At 46.6% G+C, this 19,901-nt stretch overlaps 1 protein-coding gene across 1 annotated transcript; it reads left to right on the top strand.

The window, feature by feature from the left end:
• The first annotated feature begins 12,433 nt into the window (after positions 1–12,433).
• Positions 12,434–14,906, top strand: LOC124704663 (E3 ubiquitin-protein ligase SIRP1-like). Its single transcript, XM_047236933.1, has 3 exons — positions 12,434–12,585; positions 13,222–14,557; positions 14,656–14,906. The coding sequence occupies exon 2, from the start codon at positions 13,377–13,379 to the stop codon at positions 14,553–14,555; it is 1,179 nt and encodes a 392-aa protein (XP_047092889.1). The 5' UTR covers positions 12,434–12,585; positions 13,222–13,376; the 3' UTR covers positions 14,556–14,557; positions 14,656–14,906.
• Positions 14,907–19,901: the final 4,995 nt, after the last annotated feature.

The raw sequence follows: 19,901 nt of genomic DNA, 5'->3' as shown, positions 1-19,901 counted from the left end.
TAAATAAACAAGTTCATGAAGAGCAAAGTAACAAGCATAGGAAGATAAAACAAGTGTAGCTTCAAAAATTTCAGCACATAGAGAGGCATTTTAGTAACATGAAAATTTTTGCAACCATATTTTCCTCTCTCATAATAACTTTCAGTAGCATCATGAGCAAACTCAACAATATAACCATCACATAAAGCATTCTTATCATGAGTCTCATGCATAAAATAATTACTACTCCCAACATAAGCATAATCAATTTTATTAGTTGTAGTGGGAGCAAATTCAACAAAGTAGCTATCAAATATAGGAGGTATATTGTAATCATAATCAAATTTATCCTCCATAATAGGTGGTAACAAAAGACTACTATCATTATAATCATCATAAATGGGAGGCAAAGTATCATCAAAGTAAATTTTCTCCTCAATGCTTGGGGGACTAAAAATATCATGCTCATCAAAACCGACCTCCCCAAGCTTAGAATTTTCCATAGCATTAGCAACAATGGTGTTCAAAGCATTCATAGTAATAACATTCCCATTATCATGCATATAAAGTTCCATGGGTTTCTTAATTCTTTCTTCAAACACATCATGTCCTAATTCAAGATAAAGTTCATAGAGATCTCTCATATTTTTGTTGTTTTCCATTATGCCTAACTAGTGTAAACAAGAAACCAAATGTCGCAATTGCAGAGTCTAAAGGAAATAGCTTCGAGCACACACACAATGGCGCCAGAAAAGTACTGTTACCTGGAACCGGAGTGTGAGTACCTTTTACCTTTCCTCCCCGGCAACGGCGCCAGAAAAGTGCTTGATGTCTACGTTCCCCCCCTTTCCTGTAGGCGAGTGTTGGGCCTCCAAGTGCAGAGGTTTGTAGAACAGCAGCAAGTTTTCCCTTAAGTGGATCACCCAAGGTTTATCGAACTCGGGGAGGAAGAGGTCAAAGATATCCCTCTCATGCAACCCTGCAACCACAAAGCAAGAAGTCTCTTGTGTCCCCAACACACCAAATAGGTGCACTAGTTCGGCGAAGAGATAGTGAAATACAGGTGGTATGAATATATATGAGCAGTAGCAACGGTGCCAGAAAATAGCTTACTAGCGTGCAGTTGATGGTAGTAATATTGTAGGAAGTAAACAAGCAGTAGTAACGCAGCAGTAGTAACGCAGTAAAACAGTAAACAAGCAGCGATAGCAGTATTTAGGAACAAGGCCTAGGGAATAGACTTTCACTAGTGGACACTCTCAACATTGATCACATAACAGAATAGATAAATGCATACTCTACACTTTTGTTGGATGATGAACACATTGCGTAGGATTACACGAACCCTCAATGCCGGAGTTAACAAGCTCCACAATAATGCTCATGTTTAAGTAACCTTAAGTGTAAGATAGATCAAAACGACTAAACCAAGTACTAGCATAGCATGCACACTGTCACCTTCATGCATATGTAGGAGGAATAGATCACATCAATATTATCATAGCAATAGTTAACTTCGCAATCTACAAGAGATCATGATCATAGCATAAACCAAGTACTAACACGGTGCACGCACTGTCACCTTTGCACACATGCGGGAGGAATAAAACTACTTTAATAACACATCACTAGAGTAGCACATAGATAAATTGTGATACAAAACTCATATGAATCTCAATCATGTAAGGCAGCTCATGAGATCATTGTATTGAAGTACATAGGAGAGAGATGAACCACATAGCTACCGGTACAGCCCCGAGCCTCGATGGAGAACTACTCCCTCCTCATGGGAGCAGCAGCGGTGATGAAGATGGCGGTGGAGATGGCAGCGGTGTCGATGGAGAAGCCTTCGGGGGCACTTCCCCGCTCCGGCGGGTGCCGGAACGAGAGACTCCTGTCCCCCGGATCTTGGCTTCGCGATGGCGGCGGCTCCGGAACTTTTCTCGTATCGTGGCTTCCTCCCTAAGGGTTTTCGATGCGGAGGCTTTATATAGGCGAAGAGGCGGCGTCGGGAAGGTCGAAGAGGCGGCCGGGGGTAAGGCGGCGCGGGCCAACCCTAGGCCGCGCCGGCCACCCTCCTGGTGGGCCTGTGGCCCCCTCCGGTCCTTCCCGGGTGTTCCGGAAGCTTCGTGGAAAAATAGGAACCCGGGCGTTGATTTCGTCCAATTCGAGAATATTTCGTTACTAGGATTTACGAAACCAAAAACAGCGAAAACGAGAACTGGCACTTCGGCATCTTGTTAATAGGTTAGTTCCAGAAAACGCACAAATATGACATAAAGTGTGCATAAAACATGTAGGTATCATCAATAAAGTAGCATGGAACATAAGAAATTATCGATACGTCGGAGACGTATCAGTCCACAGTTCACTAGTGGTGTCTCTCCAATAAGATAACTAGCATGCTGGGTGAACAAATTACAGGTGGGCAATTGACAAATCAAGATTTAATACATATCAACGATGATTACTATGAGATTTAATCAGGGCATTACGATAAAGTACATAGACCGCTATCCATCATGCATCTATGCCTAAATAATCCACCTTCAGGTTAGCATCCGCACCCCCTCCAGTATTAAGTTGTAAACAACAGATAATTGCATTAAGTATGATGCGTAATGTAATCAACACAAATATCCTTAGACAAAGCATCGATGTTTTATCCCTAGTAGCAACGAGACATCCACAACCTTAGAACTTTACATCCACTGTCCCAGATTAAATGGAGGCATGAACCCACTATCGAGCATAAATACTCCCTCTTGGAGTTACAAGTATCAACTTGGCCAGAGCCTCTACTAGCAACGCAGAGCATGCAAGAACATAAACAACACATATATGATAGATTGATAATCAACTTGACATAGTATTCTAGATTCATCGGATCCCACCAAACACAACATGTAGCATTACAAATAGATGATCTTGATCATGTTAGGCAGCTCACAAGATCTAAATAATGATAGCACAAACGGAGAAGACAACCATCTAGCTACTGCTATGGACCCATAGTCAAAGGATGAACTACTCACGCATCAATCCGGAGGCGGGCATGATGATGTAGAGCCCCCCGGTGATGATTCCCCTCTCCGGCAGGGTGCCGGAGGCGATCTCCTGAATCCCCCGAGATGGGATTGGCGACGGCGGCGTCTCTGGAAGGTTTTCCGTATCGTGGCTCTCGGTACAGGGGTATTCGCGACGAAGGCTTTAAGTAGGCGGAAGGGTAGGTCAGGAGGGGGCACAGGGGCCCCACACCATAGGCCGGCGCGGCCAGGGCCCAGGCTGCGCCGCCCTATGGTCTCGGCCCCTCGTGGCCCCACTTCGTATCTCCCTCGGTCTTCTGGAAGCTTCGTGGAAAAATAGGACCCTGGGCGTTGATTTCGTCCATTTCCGAGAATATTTCCTTACTAGGATTTCTGAAACCAAAAACAGCAGAAAACAGCAACTGACGCTTCGGCATCTTGTTAATAGGTTAGTGCCGGAAAATGTATAATAATGATGTAAAGTATGTATAAAACATTCAAGTATTGTCATAAAAGTAGCATGGAACATAAGAAATTATAGATACGTTTGAGACGTATCACATACCCACCCACACGTGGATTCATGTATCAGGATCCTGACGCCCTCCACTAGCACAAACATTTTTTATTCAAAAGTAAAATAGTAATGGTGATCAATTTCCCAAATAACAAATGAATTACAAATTCAACATCAATGGAGGGTGACAAACAAATTTTGTTCATGAATCTTTATTGTTGATTACATAGAAATATGTGGTGAACGTGAGGAATTAAGTAAAAGGCATAAGTGTGTGACACGATCATGAGGTTTTCTGAAATATGAACCAAAATGTATTTTTCCGAAAAAAATAGGAAAAAAAGTTGCCAGCGCAACTTGGTTAAAAGTTTGAACTACATAAAGAAGTTCTAAAACTTGAATAAAAAATCAAGTACTGTAGTTAAAATAAAGCACCAATGACATCATGTTTGACAAATAAAATTGATTTATTTTCTTGAACATTACATTCTTTTTTAGTGTACCAAACATTTATTATTAGAAAGAGTCGAGCTAATCAAACAGTGCTACTTTGGAACACATAATTCACATGGACTTATGTGCTTAAGATAACAAAAAGTACAAATACTAAAATGCTCGCAGTCGTCATAGCAACCTTAGGACAAATGGTACAACACGCTGATAATGCAAGCACACACCTACTCACAACAGCTAGCCAATTGGTTCAATCACACGTCACACTATAGTCGAAATATCATAGAATTCCCAGTGGATTTGAAAATGGGACGATTATCGATGTAATACAATAATATTTCCAATCATAAGTATTTGTCACGTTTTGCTCGCATATATATGTAGTACTCATTCCGTCCCATGAAACATGTCAAAAGTTTATCAAAAGTTAGATGTACTCCGTATGTAAATGCTATTTAGCGTCTAGATATATCTAAATTTCGATAAATTTTAGAAGAGTTTCATGGGATAGAGAGAGTACTATATAAATCGCTAGCACGTCCTCTGAAAGCAGTGCTACTTTCACACATGAAATTTATCTCTACTATTAAGAGTAAACTGGTGAATGCCTGGTGTCACATTTTCAGGATGGACAATAATACCCCACGTCCTCAATTCATATTTCCTCCCTCAAACCACCCGGTCCACACTCCTCAAAAATAGCTAACCATCTTATCTTATCTTATCTTATCTTATCTTGCTAATAGGAACAACTACCTTGATGGAGTTATCACAGTTTGACTCAATTTACCACACGCATATCCTCATGGGGCGCAACTCCTCTACAGTACGGGTGTTACTGTACAGTAATTCAGAAAATCTGCCGTCCAGTTTAATCTAACGAGCCTCCTGCGACTCATCAATGGACACTGGGTTCGAAACGAACTTAGGCGCTAAATTTGTACATGCAGAGGCAACACTCGCAAGTAATATTTCAGAAGAGCTGCGCCCATTGGTGAACTTGCATGGGCTGCACTTGCAACAATATTGTTGATTGATGACCGTACAAGATCGGCACCAACGGAACCAGCTGTCACGGCAGGCCGGCTCCGGCGGCAGCAGCAATCGACGAGGCCGACGTGGCCGGCCGGCCTGCATTGTACAACCTCAGTTGCGCCAAATTTGTACATGGAGAATCAGCCATTCTTTCGCAAATAGAACCTCAGTTGCGCAAGAGGGAGGTATCAGACGACAAGGACAACGCGGAGTCAAGGAAGGGTACGTGCTCGCCTCGGCTGTGTCGCTGCTCGCGGCGAGGTGTCGAGGAAGGGCGTCAGAGTGCTGCCGGCGGCAAGGCGTTGAGGATGAGAACCGTGTCATCGCCGGCGGCGAGGTGGCGAGGAAAGGCGTCGTGTCGCTGCCGCCGGCGAGGCGTTGAGGATGAGAACGTGTCGCTCGCCGGCGGCAGGGTGGTGAGGAAGGGTGTCGTGTCGCTGCCGCCGGCGAGGCGTTGAGGATGAGAACCGTGTCACTGCCGGTGGCAGGGTGGAGAGAAAGGGCGTCGTGTCGCTGCCGACGGCGAGGCGTCGATGAAGGGCGTCGTGTCAGGCTGTCGGCGGCGAGTCGTCGACGAAGGGCCATGTGTCGCTGCCAGCGACGAGGCATCCCAAGTCCCAATTACGTATTGTTTTCATGTCACTTGGAGGAACAACTAGAGATGTCCTACGATGCATCTGTTTAGCCAATTGATCCTCAATATACAGAAGATGATCCTGCTCTGCTTTTTGGCGCTAGCTTGCAGTGCTCACGTAATTCATTTGGCGCCAAAAGAAAGATATATGCGATATTCCCTCCATACTACCTTAAATATAGGAATTATTTTTCTAACCCGGGTGTCCACCGATGAATGGCAGGAGACCCGTTAGATTAAATTGGATGGCAGATTTTCTGAATTACTGTACAAGTACAGTAACACCAGTATTGTAGAGGAGCTGCGCCCATCATCATGGCAACCCATCATTTCCGACTCTGGTGGCGTGGCATCGCCGCACCGATGGGTGGGACTTCCGGCGCAAATCCGGAAGGTGTAGCGGTGCGAGTCGGCTTTCCCATGGTGCGTGCACGTCGCGGCCGCCGGTAGCTCTTTGGATGAACGGGGCGACTGAATTTTTCGGCTCTTTGGATGGAGGAGGGAGGGAGTAGATCGAGGGTTAAGCAGCGACCATGGCGTGTGGTCTACCGCGTACGCCTCATTTGCCGTGCGCAAGAGAAATTGAGAAAAGAGATGAGAATAGCTGGAGACATAGATTTGGCTTGTGTGTTTCCTGCTGCTGCCGCTGACTGCTAGCGCGCGTGTTTGCCTGCCAATTGCAAAGGTGTGTTTCCGCTTCGTCTTATTTTATCTCAGAATGAGCGCGTGTGGTTTCTTGTGTATGCCGCGGCTGCTAATTGCTATTGATGCTGCTTGCTAGCACGAACAGGAGTGGTAGATGCTGCTTTCCTGACTGTTGTAAAACTTTTTGTTTCCCAGCGCCTCAGGCCGGCAACCAGCGGGCCACGCCTCCATCCAACGGCACCGCGTTCAGGTTTTTTTGACATACGAAGTGGTGATCCTATTACTGCTTTGTTGACTTCGTCATGTTTTTGGATACTTCACCGTTCGAGATCATGTGGTGATCTTGCTTAGCTTATGTAAGTAATTAGTCTGGGATGTTTGATTTATTGAGATTGCAGATCCGATATTTTTTTCTCTCCCCTGAAGTCTCCGATCTGTTTATTTGTTCTATAATTTCTTTTGGATCCTGAATTTTCCTGTTTTTATTACCGATGTATTCATGGATCTTGGATCCCCAAAATCTGTTTTGCTTGTTTGTTAATATATGCAGAATCTATGATATATTCATGATAACCTGTGACCGTGGAACATGATTGTAGCCTGATGTAAATTTCTGACGTGGAGAGGGCTCACATTGGTCCATGCATCTTATTTATCTACTTCATGTTGCAGAAAATTCTTGTTCATATACTCCATTATATTTATTGAGACAATCGTTCTTGTTCAAACAGATCTTTTTTGTTGAAGGGAATCTCAAGAACAAATGCTTCAGATCCAAATGTCAATGGATGGTTTATTCTGAATAAAACTTTTGTTTAATCTCCATATGTGTAAATCGTGTTGGAATTCTGTACCATTTTTTATGGGTAATATCAGAAATTAATTTCGTATCATATAAAAAATATGGCAATGTCAGAAATAAATTTCTATCATATGAATTTTTTTATTGTGCCATGAGAATGGGAAAGAGCGGAGAAAAATGAACGGTTAAGTTTGTGTATTATAAACCAATTTTACGGTTCAAACTGATCTATTGAATGATTCTGGTTCATGCCATATTAATTTCCCATTCTATCCTGGACAGTCAGGTCACCGAAACTATCCATTTGTGGTAAAGGAATATTTCCAAAAATAGTAATAGTGGGCCCGCGTGGGAACCAAAGGAAAGCACGGGCAACTCTTCAACGGCGGAGTAACAACCGTGCGGCCGATGGAGGAGTGGTTTAGCTCCGGAGGGCGGGGAGGTCGGCAGCTGAACCGTCCGCCGAATGGCAGGGAGGCCGGCAGCGAAATCGTGCGCCGGGGGTGTGGAGGCCGACGGTGAGTGGCTCGGCGCCGGAGGATGGGATGGACGTGAGAGAGCTAGCCGTGGACGGGCGCCAAGCAGCGAGTGACCTTGGCGGCGTGTGTGGCCACAGGCGGCATGAGTAACCCATGCGGTGGTGTCGGGAGAATGTGAAATTGGGAAAAGGTTGTTATTTTAAAATTAAAGTTGGGGAAATTTGGGTGAGGAAGAAAGCAGGATTGTCTGACTTTTCTCAGTACTCCAATACCAACAAGCACTGACATGTGGTTTTCTGTGGTTATCATTACAAAAAAAGTATTATCATCCTAATGACCAAGAGATAATAATATTTTCCATTTATTTGCAAAAAATTGTTTGGTTACTTAGTATTTTCTTTTATGCTTTCATGCGATAAATGATTTGTTCATCCAATTTGCACCGTGCGTACTTTATGTTCATATTCTTATATTTTTATGAAAATAAAACTTCATGCTAACTCGATAGATTGATTGTGCAGGATGGCTACGAGTTGACAAAGAGATTTTTGATACACATACTCAAGTACCTTGCTAATGACATTAAAAATAACATACAGGATGTTGTGCGAGCATATGTTATTCACGATCAAGAGAGCATGGATTTAATAAATAATAAAAGAAATAATATGTCGGTCTCGTTGCCTTTTATAATTATTACACTAAATTATGTGATATGATCTTATGATATTTTAAATATTATGTGGTTATTTTTATATACTTAAATGTTTTTGCGCATCATTTACACTTGTAATATCTATACCTCTATACCTACTAATAAAGGAAGTAAGGTTTCTCCCTCAAATTTTCGTCCGTTTTTGTATTACCTCTAATTTTGAATGGAAATTACATCCATTGCCACCGGTTAATGAAAAAACGGTTCCTACTTTCAGCTTTGTTCGTCCATAGATCGAAGCCTGAACTGTCGTCGCTTGTGCCAGATACTGGGTCACGTAGATGCGTTGCTGGGCTTTGTCGTTTCTGATGGGCCGCGTGTCCGTCCTATCGTAACCGAGCTAGCCGGCCATAGCTACGTACAAAAATATACTCCTAGCTCGTTTTATTAGTCCCACCTCGTTTTGCTATAAGCAGTCTCAGCAGTTTATATACCTAGGTTTTCTGGATATCAACAAGCCGATGTAGGACGGCGAGTGAGAGGGATCAGCGACGCTCAGATCAAATGAAAGGAAACAGCGAAGAAAGGGAAAGGAATGGAAAGGAAGCCATCATCCTTAAATTCTGCCCGCAAGGAAATCGATCCACTAGACCGACGAACGACGGATCTGCGAGATGGAGCCCGTGTGGCCGTGTCGACGGGGTGTGCTCCCCAATCGAAGATTACGAGCTCAAAATAATTTGGGGATTGTCTCCTGCACCAACCAGGCCTGAGCACCTGCTCCAGACACCCTCCCTCTGCCTCAGGTGTAACAAAAAGATAGAGCTGCTCATGGTACGGAATGTGCTAATTGGTGACATTGTGTGTTACCTCTGGCCGGGATTGTCTCCTGCACCAACCAGCTCGCTTTGCGATGGAGACAGCGCCGCCCTGAGGCCTGAGCACCTGCTCCAGACACCCTCCCTCTGCCTCAGGTGTAACAAAAAGATAGAGCTGCTCATGGTACGGAATGTGCTAATTGGTGACATTGTGTGTTACCTCTGGCCGCTGCTGCCTATGCATGAAGATCATCTGCATGAGACGATTAGACAAAAATGCATGTCGAGAACATCAATATTCTTTTGTAGATCAACGATTAGACAAAATTCATGTCATGGTTCAGAGAAGGTAGGTGTGTATGATTGTTTTGTTTACTTAGGTTTATTTTCTAGGGAATGGTTCTTCTATATGTGATAGTCCTGTAGTGAACACCAATACAATAAGTCAGATTTTTTGTTTTAATTCATTGTTACTAAATATAGAAGGATGCTACGACCAAATATGTTTCCATACATACTCTGAAAATTCAATTCGGCTCCTGAGTGTATATGCTTCCTCTATCACAATACACCGTCTATATTATTAAGCAATTTTTTGGAAAGTAAGTAGTGAGTTTCTCGCGAGAGAAAGGATATTAATTTTGAAATGGGCCTATCATATTTCAAACAAATGATATAAAATAAAGCCTGAAGTGAAACCTAAGATGATTAATTAAATGATATAAAACAAACCAATTGCAAATCTCAGCAAATTCTCTATGATCAATGGATCTCCATCCAATTTTGCTAGGCTCTGGAATATGTGTCCATATGTATTCTATGATTGAATACACTCAACAAATCGAGCTCGTGCTAAGTGCTTGATATGAAATTAAATAAACACCTTGCAGGTAAAGCCACTGCCAGGTACTAGCTTTCAAACACCTGACGAATTATTTTATTCTCCGATGCAAAGATAATTTTGCTGAATTTGGTATTTCTAGCACTTCAATTATTTATGATGACTGCAATATGAAAACTACTAGCAGAAGGTGACTAGAAGATATGTAGATCGTCACACGACCAGCGTTGTGCGTAGTGTCGCGGTGACGCACGTGCCGATTGTGCTGCCACGCAGAAAGCTTTAGCGTCAAGGAAGGGGAGGATTTTAGTTTTTTTTCTGCAGCCATCTTACAAACCTTCTTATTTGGTAGAAGTGTAAAAATTTACCTTATTCTCCCATATTGCTAGAATTTTTATTTATTTATTTTGAAGTCAAAATATTTTGTTTTTTCGCAGCAACGCGCGGACATTGTCCTAGTTTGTGAAACTACATAAAGTAGAGATCCATGTAATATTGTGACTGGCATAAGGTAGGGAGCCGTGGCGAAGCACGGGCATTCCACTAGTAACCTTAAGATAGAAGAACACAAATTTATTACCTTAACGATCTTAGAAACAAATGATACAAGACGTAATACTTCAGACCAGCTAGTTAGCATACGTCAAATCGGTTCGATTGCACATCGCATTCTGCCGGAACATTGGTACAGCACACGATTGAAAATTGGGTGGTTCGCACAAGTGGATCGAAGTAGTACACCCTACAACACGGAAGGAAATCTTATACGACCTGGGTCGTACGGTGCCTAAGGCTGGACCAACTCCTTCGTTTGCCACGTAGCAAAACGGATCTTTAAAGCAGTCTGGCCTGCTTAACCCTTAATTCCCAAATCGCTAAATCCATGATGCAAGTTAATTAAACAATCTACCGATTGCCCCGTCGAGGAGGATGGCCGTGGGCGCCTGGCCGGAGCTCCGGTGGTTCACGACGCGAGTGAGGCAGTTGCACGGGCCATCGGGACGCCAAGGGAGAAGCATGGTCAGGGCATCTCCAACGGGGCGAGGTATTTCGGACGCTCAAAAGTGGTCGCGAGCGTTCGTTTTCGTCGCTCCGTGGACATATTTTGTCCGCGCATCCATTTGCGTTTATGTGTACATCCGTTCGTTTTCGTCGCTCCGTGTCGTTGCGTCGCTCCCTCGCCTGCTTCTCCGCCGCCTCCCGTGCGGCCGCTAGGGCTCGGTGCGCCGCCGCGTCCTCTTCCAAGCACTGCTGCAGTCTCGCGTTGGCGACAACGTCATTGATGGTCGAGGTGGTCGGTGTTGTTGTCGGAGTCGAAGTCCTCGTCGGAGCTCGAGGCCGAGGGAGGTGGAGTGGGAGGTGGAGGTGGAGGCGCGGCAGCCTGGCCGCGGCCGGCGCTGCTCATGGTGGCTCCGGCGGAGTCTGAGCGGCATCGGCGCTACGGTGGAGGTTGTGCGGCGGCTAGGGTTTTGTGGGGAGGAGATGAGATGCTCGCGCCCCTGTTTATATAGATCGGAGGCGGGGCGACAGCCGCGGCACGCGTGGCATCGCCATTATTTCGTGCGTAGAGGTAGGCGACGACCGCAGACTGCCGAAGCGACGCCTCGGCGTCAGTACTGGTGGAGAAGACGCATCGACGCTGGGTCGCTGCTAGGCGGGCCCGATGAAACGTCCGCCAGACGCGAGCGGACACTTTGCGCGTCCACGCAGCGTCCGCAGAGACGGATCCGAGATATTTGGGCCAGGTTTGCCTCGCCGCGGACGGCCCGATTACTTCGCGTCGCCCAGCTGAAGGTGGTACCAGATGATTTTTTCGGCGCGACAGACGCAAAATGATCCGTTTACGTCGCGCCGCTGGAGATGTGCTCATGGACGACGCTGACGAGCGTGGCCGTGTACACCGGACGAGCGCGGCCAGAGAGCTGGTGGATCCGTCGACGAACGTGGTCGTGAAACAAGGGAGATCAGCGACCGCCGGTGGATGTGCGACATAGTCGGCGGCTTCTAGAAGAGGCTGCACGCTTGCCCCTTGCGCCAATGGAGAAGGAAACGGATTAGCGATCTGGGGATTCAAGGCTAAGGGGGTGTTTGGTGTGGCTTTTTTTGGCTTTTGGCTTTGGCAAAAGCCACCAAAAGCACCTAAATAGGTGCTTTTTTTGGCTTTTGGATTTTGGAAGCCAAAAGAATAGGATCTTTGTTTTTGGCTTCCAAAATCCAAAGCCCAAAAAAGCACCTATTTAGGTGCTATTGCTACGCTCATGCCCAAAAAGCCACACCAAACACCCCCTAAGTAAGGGAAACTGTTTTGAGATCCGTTTTGCTACGTGGCAATCGAAGGAGTTGGTCCAGCCTTAGGCACCGTACGACCCAGGTCGTATAAGATTTCCTTCCCTACAACACGGGTTTCGCAAGAAGGAAAGGACACGTATCGGAATCCCGAGGCCCTCCCACCGGGCTGCAAATATTTTAAACGCGAGGTCAAATCTGTAAAACAGTAGTCGGAGTAAGAAAATACGAAATTCACTTGGGAAGCAACGACCCTCGCCACGCCTGATCGTTTGTCCTGTGCGCAGCGCAGCACGACTTATCCCCCCGCCGGCCCTTTCCTTTCCCCTCTTCGCTAACCACTCGCGCCGGCGGCAGCCGAAGCTCAGCTCCGCGGATTCATGGCCTGATACTGAGCCGACCCCCCGACGACATGGTTTGCGCTCCTGCTCCCCTACTCGTGCTCAATTTCCTGCTTCGTAAACAGTCCGTCTGATCGTCTGGTTCGAGGAGCAGTAGAGTCGTGCGCTTTGTTTCTGCGCCTGCGATCGCAGATCCTGCGTCGTCGCTCGCTTAGGTTTGCCGTTCGCACGGATCTGTAGCGGGTGGTAGAGCGGCGGTTCGGATTACGGAGCCGGTAGGCGCGGCTTCTGCTTGTTCGAATCGAATCTGAGGGGCAGGAGTGACCCTCGGTTTCACCGTTTGTTGTAGACTTGTAGTCCAGGTGAATTATGTTTGGCCCAATTTCTTGGTAGGCATGCCTGCTTTACCTGTGGATATATATATATGCGGTTGTAGGAAGCTTCAACCAAGTGAAGCACCACCGCACCTTTCGTGATTGGTAAGCACGGTTAGCAGGAACTTGTTAGATCTCTTACTTTTTTGTGTGTTGGTTCGAATCTGGTGGAGGTGCTCGTGTAGAAAGTTTCCGGGAGATATCCTGCCTTTCTTCATCATGAAGTGTGTTTATCACTACTAGGAACTGGGTTGCCTCTTTTTTTGGTAGATCTGTTACTTCTCGCGTTAGTGCAAAATTTAGTAGTGGAGATTCTCATGGGGAAAGTTGTTTCAGGGTGCCAAGGATAGCTTTGCTGTGCTGCTGAAGGAAGGGATCTTATTAACCGCGTAGCGAGCTGCTTCGATGCTATAAAGTGCTTCGGTTGTCGATCAGGACCGGAAGGTACAGTGGGGAGAGGGTGGAGGAAGTGTTTGCAGGGGAGTCACGAGATGGAAGAAGCTCAGGAAACCAGGTACTGGTGCCACAACTGCGAGGAAGTGGTCGTCCCCGTGGAGCCGGAGAAGAAGTGCCCCGACTGTGATGGCGGGTTCGTGGAAGAAATGGGGTCCGAGGACTTTGAGCCGTCGATGAACGTGAGGTCCGAGCAGAACCTCTCGCTCTGGGCCCCGCTGCTGCTTGGGATGATGGGTGGTTCGTCGCGACGATCAAGGCCACGCAGGGATATGATGGATTCTTCTTCTGATGAGGAGGAGGGACGGCAAGCAAGGATCCGCAGGGCCTTGAGGGATACTGATGACGAGGACGAAGAGGAGGATGACGATGATTCGGACCGTGAGCTTCAAGACTTGATTAGGAGGCGGAGGAGGAGGGGCTCGTCGCTTGTTAGGCTGCTTCAGACCCTCCGTGATGACTTGAGGGGTTTGGATGACATTGGCAGGGACAGGGACAGAGGCCTGGAGGGCCTGAGAGAAAGAAGGGAGAGGGAGAGGGCTAGAAGAGACAGGGAGAGAGAAAGGGAGAGGGCCAGGGAGAGAGATCGAGGGAGAGAAAGGACGGAAAGCGTGATACTGATCAACTCCAACAATGAGGCCATTATTCTCCAGGGAACATTTGGACCTAATGGCAACCAAGAGCACTCAAGCAACACCAATACAGGCGTTTCACTTGGAGACTACTTTCTTGGTCCTGGCCTAGATCTGCTCTTGCAGCGTTTGGCAGACAGTGACCTGAACCGTTCTGGCACACCTCCTGCTAAGAAGGAATCAGTGGCCGCATTGCCAACTGTGAACATCCAGGAAGTATTGGGCTGTACAGTCTGTCTTGAGGAGTTTGAAATGGGGACAGAAGCAAAGGAGATGCCCTGTCAACACAAGTTTCACACCAGTTGCATCCTTCCATGGCTGGAGCTCCACAGTTCTTGTCCAGTTTGTCGCTTTCAGTTGCCTACTGAGGAATCAAAGAACCCATGCGAGTCAGGCAGCGGTGGCGGGACGGTGAGCGCTGATGGAGATAATGCCGAGTCAAGTAGTAGTGATGTAGAAGGTACTGACCATAATGGAGGCAGCCAGCCTGGGAGTCCTATATTTCCAGAAAATGTGTCTGATAGTGATATACGCTCTGCTTTGGATGCGCTCTTCCCAAATCATTCGTCATCTTCCGAGAGCTGAAGGTAATTAGGCTGCTAGATCATACTGATGGGAGCAATGGTAAGAATTATAATAAACTCGCTCATCTGATATTGTGCTAAATGATTACGTTATCTTGTAGCCACACATTGCCCCTGGCCCCTGTGCTTCCAACATGCCTAAGGAGTTCTGAATGGAGATTCCTGTGAGGCCGGGCGTCTTTATGCTGTGGTTTTCTGTAAATATTTGTTTAATCCGACTCTGCAAGAACAAGCTGTTATGTTCGCTTTCTCTTCTAAAACCTGTACCTGGGTTGTAACCTGTTTGATGCCCGCCGTGTTTACAGTACGACACAGCATACTTATGTGAAATAAAAGTACTCTAGTATGTTTATGTGAACGGGATAATTACAGGTTTGGCAGTTGAGCCCAAGGAAACCTGCTTCTGCTGAACAATTATGTCTGGAGCATCCGTTTGGCAACAGTTTACGCTATCAGTGTGAGAAGTTTCCTGGAAGAGATTTGGACAAGGGTTTACAATGAGAAGCGATCTTGCTTGGCCCTCATGTAGTCATGTTCCAGTTGAGTCCACGATTCAGGATATCGATCCAAAGTTGGGCGGTTGCATCATGTGCTAGTTACATGACTATGCGGGTGATTGCTTCATCTGATCTTAAATCTCACACCTAGAGGATTATGCACATCTGGTGCTAGCATTCAGTACTGCTGCTCCCTTGGCTGTTTCTTGTCATCTGCTGGAGTTTCTCAAACATGATAAATTGATAATGATCTCTTGTCGAAGCCTCTGTTGATGGTTGTTTTGGTGAATCAAAGTTCTGAACTGGACCAGCTCGCTGGGTCAGATGGTTTATTTTCATTTTCAGCTTCAGATTGAACAGAGGGCACCTTATTTGAACAAGAATTGGGCAGTTTCTTAAAAAAAATCTTCTTCTTTGGTGGATATCAACTTTCTATGTGCGATTCTGCATCAGTTTTCAGACCGAGACTGGAACAGTGAGACTGTTTGAGCAAGAACAGGACTTGGTAGGTGTGGTTTTAGATGGGTCTTTGCTAGGCTGTCCAGCTTACTCTTATGGCTTTAATTGATTGTTGTATCTGGGTCATGGGTCACCTGATTTACATGTTATAGTGCCTATATAGAAGCTGTCAGCTCAGATATTTGCCGGCACGTATAACGAGTGCATGGTAGTACATGATTCTCAACATAAAAGAAGTGCATACATGTCAAAACTGACCAGTGAGACCTATTGGTTTAGTTAGGGTGTGTTTGGTTGGTGCCCACGCTAGACCTATTGGTTTAGTTAGGGAGTATTTGGTAAGAGTTGGCTGCCAATATTTTGGTCAAGAAATCATTCAGAACAGAAATTCACGGGAGAGGCCGAACAGAATGAAATCCCACACGGACACTTGTGCTGCAGTGTAATGAGATGCCACTTTCTGATGGAAACCATGGGATGCAACGTCTAGATGACCTTGCTCCCTTGGTCCTGGGAAAGACTCGAGTCAAGCGAGGACCTGGACCCCGGGCTGCACAAGTGGCTGTCCCTTTCCGTGTGAGCAACTACTGACTAGTGGTATGTGAAGCGGGGTTCACAGAGAAACTTCACGGGGCGTGCGTGAGGACTCCATCTACGAGTGAGTGATTGGATCAGAGCATCTCCACCGGCAACCCTAGTGGCGTCTCCAATAGCTCTATGATTGCCCGAGCGTCCGGTATTATTTTTGGGACACACCGACGTGCTTCAAAATTGGTTGGTCGATTTTAGAGCCCAATAAAATAGCCAACACTCTAGTGCCGGCTCTACGCTCGGGGTAGGAAGCTGGCGCGCCGGCGCACCACGCTGCATCGGATTTTGCCGTGGGTCCCACCTGGCAAGCACACATTAAAATCCTATAACTATTTCCCCAAATTACTCCCTCCAGTTCACGTCCAGAGAGTGCCATCAACCTCGCCGGCGCCGCTTCCAACATGCCTCCCAATGCGGAAGAAATGGGACATGGTCCGACTAGCTCTTAAAGAGACGGCGAAGCGGAAGATGGGCCACTTCCCTCCTCGGCGGCCTCGGCCGGTCGCCTAATTGGCAACAAGAAGGCCAAAGCCAAGAGGAATGGAGCGTCCTCATTGGCCAGCCTTGATGCCACCATTGAGAAGATGGTTTAATCTAGAACAAAACGAGGGACGGAAGGGGAACCGTCACGTGGATGGTCATATTGGACAAGTAAGATGTGAAGTTGGCTTGAGAGGAAGAAGGTGGAAGCCGCCAAGATGAAAGCCCAAGCCAGCATGATGAATACCATGAATGAAGCATCGAGCATTGCATTGGCCAAGATGATGCAAGAGGTCAAGATCTTGATGGCTGACATGTCGGGCATTGATCCATTGGTGAGGGCCTGGCACGAGATGTACCACGAGCGCATTAGCAAGGAGGTGTTAGTCGCCCAAGCGTTGGCGGTAGTGACGACCATGGCGGCAGTTGCAGGCATGGCGGTGGCAGCACCGCCGGTGATGGAGGTGTCATCGGTGACCGTGGATCTGCCGATGATCGACGAGTCGAATGTGATGGAGATGCCCGCACCATTCACACTATTCATTTGATCTGTATGGCCATGAATCCCAAGTTTCATGGCGATTTGGCGTCCTGACGTGTTGGTCGAACTAGACATTGAATTTCTATCACAAAAACTAGATTCGAATTTCAATCCCTTCTTCTGAGTTTTAGTTTATTTTTTGCCTAAAATTTCTATTGGGATATCCTATTGGAATCGCCCGTGTGGGGATCCCCTTCCTATATCAAGCGAGCTACCGCTAACGCCTCCAATAACACTATTTTTTTTTAAGAATACACCCTGGATAATGTATTAGATATATAGAAGGAAGGACAAAGAACCCAAGACCACGCCATAAGCGGCTAGTTTATGCTACCAAAACGGGGTGGCAACTCCCCGAGTCAAATCTCACTTTCACAACAACTGAAATTCATCCTTAATCTTCGTATTGATCGTCAGGACGGCCGGAGTAGCAGCGTTGAAGATCACATCATTCCGGTATCTCCAAATACCTCCCTTTTTTGAATTGCCCGTGAACATGCTCTTAAACCGTTAAGTATACGGACGAACCACGTAAAACCAAGAAGAACACGACATGGTAACCTGCCCCCGACGCGTTTGAAGTGCAGTGCGTGAGAAGGTGAGAATGATCCAAGCTATCCGCCAAAGGAAAATAGAAAGAACGATGACTTTCGCCGGAGGCGATTTGCACAAAAATAACCCAAAAGTGAAAGAAAAGCACAGACTGATCCTCCGACGAAACTATTTCACCCATCTAACCCTTTTGTGTGGCGCCCCTCACGTCGGCGCCACACATGCCGATGTGGCGCCCCTCCGCCGGCGCCACACACCCGGCCGACGTGGCGCCCTCGACGGCTGCGGCGGCGCGCCGATCCGACGTGGCAGCATGTGTGGCGCCCTCCCATCGGCGCCACACATGCCGGCTTATATCAAATTTTCGGTCGAAAACATCCAGGGGCTCCGGACGTCTGGGACTTAGCCGTTTTGGCGAGCCTGTATGTGTGGCGTCGACGCCACGGGCGCCACACTAGCATGTGTGGCGCCGATGCCACGGGCGCCACACATCCACTTAAGTGTGGCGCCCGAGCCCGCCCCCAGCCCGACCCTCTCTTTCTCTCCTCTCTTTCTCTCCTGAGCGATGTCATGGTACCGAATCTTCAAAGGGTGAAGATCTGTTCCCCTCTCCGTCATATGAAAAGCCCGGTGATTCCTGTCATACTCTTGATCCAGGAGCCACACCATCCTACATGTTTACACAAATACAACATATTATGAGCAACACATACATGAGAATATATCCAAATAAGCCATCACAAATACATACATATACATTCATATCTAGGGATAGAACACCATATGAGTTATTCCTTCACATACACATTCCTGAAATTTGATGCCTCCACAAATCTAGGATACATACATATCTAGGGTTCCTACACATACATAGCCATTTCAAACATCTTTGGATACAATGCATACAATCTAGCAAAATTTAACATTTATGGTTCAAACACATGCATACAATCTATGGTTCCAACAAAACTATGGTTCAAATCTATGGTTCAAACACATGCATACAAATCTATGGTTCAAACACAACCAACATTTCCAATCTAGGCAAAACGGCTAAATCGAATTAAACCGGAGCAAATCTTGCATGAATCGAAGGGGAACGAAGGGGAATACCTTGAGGATTGTATGGGGATGGATTTGGCCGGCCATATCTGTCCAATCCGTGGAGGATTTGGTGGGGGGGCGGCGGAGAGACGGCCGGCGGCGGCGGTTGGAGGAGAGAAAGAGAGGGTCGGGCTGGGGGCGGGCTCGGGCGCCACACTTAAGTGGATGTGTGGCGCCCGTGGCATCGGCGCTACACTCGCCCGTGGCGTCGGTGCCACACATACAGGCTCGCCAAAACGGCTAAGTCCCAGACGTCCGGAGCCCCTGGATATTTTCGACCAAAAATTTGATATAAGCTGGCATGTGTGGCGCCGATGGGAGGGGCGCCACACATGCTGCCACGTCGGATCGACGCACCAGCGCAGCGTCGAGGGCGCCACGTCGGCTGGGTGTGTGGCGCCGGCAGGAGGGGCGCCACACTGGCATGTGTGGCGCCGACGTGAGGGACGCCACACAAAAAGATTAAATGGGTGAAATAGTTTCGCCGGAGGGTCAGTCTGTGATTTTCTTTCACTTTTGGGTTATTTTTGTGCAAATCGCCTTCGCGGGAGGAGAGAGGCCACACGCCAAAAGCATAGTATGCTATACTGAGTTCACTGGAGCACGTCACCTCCCTGTGATCATCGAACTTTCTGTGAAGTTTCTCTGGCTATAGCTTATGGGGTCTATAGCTAGTGGATAATGACGAAAAGGACTATGGGCGAGTTTGTCTGGCGTAGGTGGGCCGGCACACGCGCTGCGCCGTAAAAAAAATTAAAAAAGGGAAAAAGAAACTGCATTCGCTAAAAAAGAAGAAGCTGATTTCAGTCAACTCAAAACCGATTGACGTACGGGTGTGTACACACTTCCTAGTTCACTTTGCATCTGATAGAGAAGGCTTAAGGCTTTTTTTTTAAAGGAGTTAAACCAAGTAAAATTTGATCAAACTTTTAGAACAACCTATTAACAAATATAATATTTTATAGATATAATATGAAAATATATTTCATTATCTATTTAATAATATTAATTTTGCATTTTGCATGTTAATGATTTTTGGTAAAAGCTTAATCAAACTTGACATAGTTTGACTTCTTAAAAATAATATAAGCCTTAAGCCTTGCGATGGAGGTAGTATTTTAAG

Source organism: Lolium rigidum, chromosome 3 (assembly GCF_022539505.1).
Source record: "Lolium rigidum isolate FL_2022 chromosome 3, APGP_CSIRO_Lrig_0.1, whole genome shotgun sequence".
NCBI lineage: Eukaryota > Viridiplantae > Streptophyta > Magnoliopsida > Poales > Poaceae > Lolium > Lolium rigidum.
The sequence above is the reverse complement of the archived record's forward strand: the minus strand, read 5'-3'. Positions and strand labels throughout refer to the sequence as shown.

Excerpts from the sequence above, each read along its gene's own strand:
- LOC124704663 (XM_047236933.1), top strand. The coding sequence starts at position 13,377 with ATGGAAGAAGCTCAGGAAACCAGGTACTGGTGCCACAACTGCGAGGAA.